This window comes from Frankliniella occidentalis, unplaced genomic scaffold (genome assembly GCF_000697945.3).
Source record: "Frankliniella occidentalis isolate FOCC.00 unplaced genomic scaffold, Focc_3.1 Scaffold12, whole genome shotgun sequence".
NCBI lineage: Eukaryota > Metazoa > Arthropoda > Insecta > Thysanoptera > Thripidae > Frankliniella > Frankliniella occidentalis.
In genome coordinates this window covers 2811846-2814682 of record NW_026267142.1, presented here as the reverse complement: position 1 = coordinate 2814682, position 2837 = coordinate 2811846, and the positions used below count along the sequence as shown (strand labels likewise).

Sequence of the window (2837 nt, the reverse complement as noted above, 5' to 3'; positions counted from 1 at the left end):
TCTCTTCTTTCTAATTTCAGACTCCACAAATGCCTGAGAGAGCACGCACGTTCAGGAGGAGGCTACAACCTGAGGGTCTTCAGGATGATCACAATATTGGTAAGATATTTTTTCTTTACCCCTTTTTACTTGTGGCCATTAGGCTGAATGCTGTATTTCTCTGCTCTAATACTTTCTGTTTTACAGGTGACAGCCCACAGATGGTGGCGCTCCAGAAGGTTCAGGAGGCTATTGAAGAGAACACACGTGTTCTTCATTGCCTCTTGAAATCTCTGCAACAGTTAACTACTTGATTTTTGTGTTAAACCTCTCATGCTAGACTTTCGGTGCTCATTGATATGCAAGCTTTATATTTGTTTTTTATTGAATGTTTGTATTTTTTTATTTCTAATTGTCACAAGGACAATGTTTATTTTGTTTTTATCTTATTACTTTCAAGTACTAAACTATGCTTGATTTTTTTGTCTTTTGGTTGTTTAGTTAACTGAACATTTCAGAAAGACTGATGCTATTTTTAATTATCAATAAGTCTACTTGTTTTCTTTTCATTCAGTTTAGGTTTTTTTTTCTTGATCTCATGTCAAAAGAGCACTTTAGTGCTGCATGTTACTTGAAGACTTTGGTCCAGAAGTAGAATATTTTTTGTTTTTTGAAAAGAACCTCAATTAATGTTTTAAGAGCATTTGTAACTTTTGACCACAGACTTGCTGTGTACTTTCTTTACCTCGTATGTTCTGTTCATGTTCTGTCAAAGGAATAAATGGAAACATTATCTTAACCTTTTTTTTTCTTATCACATTTTTCATGAGATGAGAACACTGAGTTTGGCCATGTTCATGAGCCCATTTTTCAAGATATCTGAAAGCTTTTTAATTTGCCTGAATCTTGCTTTCCTCATTGCCTTGTTGCCTTATTGGTGGCTCTGAAAAGATTACTTTGACTATTTCAATTTCATTCAAGCTGATGGACTTGTAATAAGTATGGGGCCCATTTAATGTTTCAGAGTACCATTATTTTGGAGACCGACCACAAGATGCCGTGCTAGAGCATAGACGGAGATTGAATTTACAACTTCATGAGCGATACCTCATTCGTGATAACAATAATCCATTCAATATGTCAACTACTGAATTTACTTAATTATACAGAATGTCTCAACACGACATTGTTGCCTTGTGTGACATTCTCAGGCACTATGTTCAACGACGTACCAGTCTTCAACAGACGTCACTTCTCAGAAAGGTATCTACATACTGTATACTGTTCCTTTCAATTCTTTTCTACATGCTGAACATTTGTTGATTATTTGCAGATATTGATAACCCTCTCATTCTACGCATGTGGATCTTATCAGAGGATGTTGGGCCGATCCATTGACGCTGCTGTGAGTCAAACAACAGTTAGCAGAATCATCAAAGAAATAACTGGTGCTTTCAATCACCCGAATGTCCTAACTCGATTTATCAAGTTTCCTTTAACACGCCAGGAACGAGCAGCAGTGATACAGAGGTACAATGGTAGAAATGTTGAATATGAAGCAAAATCAGATTGTGCTGGTGTTAGTATTATTGGCTGAGCTTGCGAAGCCTTTGCTGTGATGTGGGGTGCAGAGAACTCTTTGGTCGTGGGTCTGTCTGTCTGTCTGTCTGTCTGTACTGGCCCACGTTTCTCTCAGACGGTAACTTCAACTGACTTCAAACTGCGCACGAAGCTTCAGTATAAGACGAGACGTAATGAGTTTAGTTTAGAAGTTTGATATTAGATGTTTGAAATAAACGATCGTTTAATTTGAATTCGTTGTTTGGTGGCGGTAGGTTGGTAGCACGGCGCTCGATGGGAGGGGGAGCGTAAGTGGCTCCTTGCGCTCACCTGAAGACTTTGATACCTTCTCAGCAGTTATTAAAATGTCAGATAGTCAAACCGAGTGTTTTAGTTTTAGTTTTAGAGTTGTAGAACTTAGCCTGCGAAGTTTCGCGAGTGTCCGATGAGAAGGAACGAAAGTGATATTTGGAATGGTTTACGTGTTTACTTACGTAAGTTGGAGGGGGGTGGTGGGAGAAATGTGCAAAGGTAACTATGGTTTCGGGTTCATCTTGACAAAAGAAAACGAAAATGTTTTATGCTCCAAGACGATCGGAATCGAAATGGCAGAGTTATGTTCAAATGTTCAATAAAGTGTTCAATCGCCCCTAGCGGCCAAACGGTGCGTCGGAGGTCAATTCTGACGGCAGTTTTCGCCCGTAACCCGAGGGGTTAACGGGTCGCATCTCGTCAAGACGATCAAAACGCATCCCTCGAATGTTCAATTTGGACCAATTTGGCCATGGTAGTACGCCCATCGTTATTTGAGGGCTAATAACTTCTCCATTTCGACTCAGATCGGCTCGGAGCATGAGACATTTCCTTTTTAATTTTACAAGAGGAATCTTAATCTGGGATAACATTTTAAATTTGATAACTTTTTAAAAATCCAGATACTTCATTGGAAGACAAAATAATGGTATTCACTCGTAGAATGACTAGAAGTCATTTCATCGTACAAAAAGACATCTTAAAGGTTTCTTAAACTTACAACTTATTTTCTTAACAGCAATGTACTTGCAAGGGACCGAACAATATAAGAGCCACAGTTGCAACTTAGTGTAGGATAAGCCGTTCAAAAGCAGAACGAGATATATGATTCTCTTACTTTGACTAGATTTTTCTAGAGCCATATTATTTCTAATGATACTGAAATAAAATGGTGAGAGAATTTGAATTACATTCTATGATAAGATATATTACAGAACTTTCAATTAATAAACTACAATGACTCGTTATCTTCAAAACGCCTCAGA

At 38.0% G+C, this 2837-nt stretch overlaps 1 protein-coding gene across 1 annotated transcript; it reads left to right on the top strand.

Moving 5' to 3' along the window:
* The first annotated feature begins 1149 nt into the window (after nucleotides 1-1149).
* Nucleotides 1150-1576, top strand: LOC127748749 (uncharacterized). The gene is made up of 2 exons (XM_052263508.1): nucleotides 1150-1242; nucleotides 1313-1576. The coding sequence occupies exons 1-2, from the start codon at nucleotides 1150-1152 to the stop codon at nucleotides 1574-1576; spliced, it is 357 nt and encodes a 118-aa protein (XP_052119468.1).
* Nucleotides 1577-2837: the final 1261 nt, after the last annotated feature.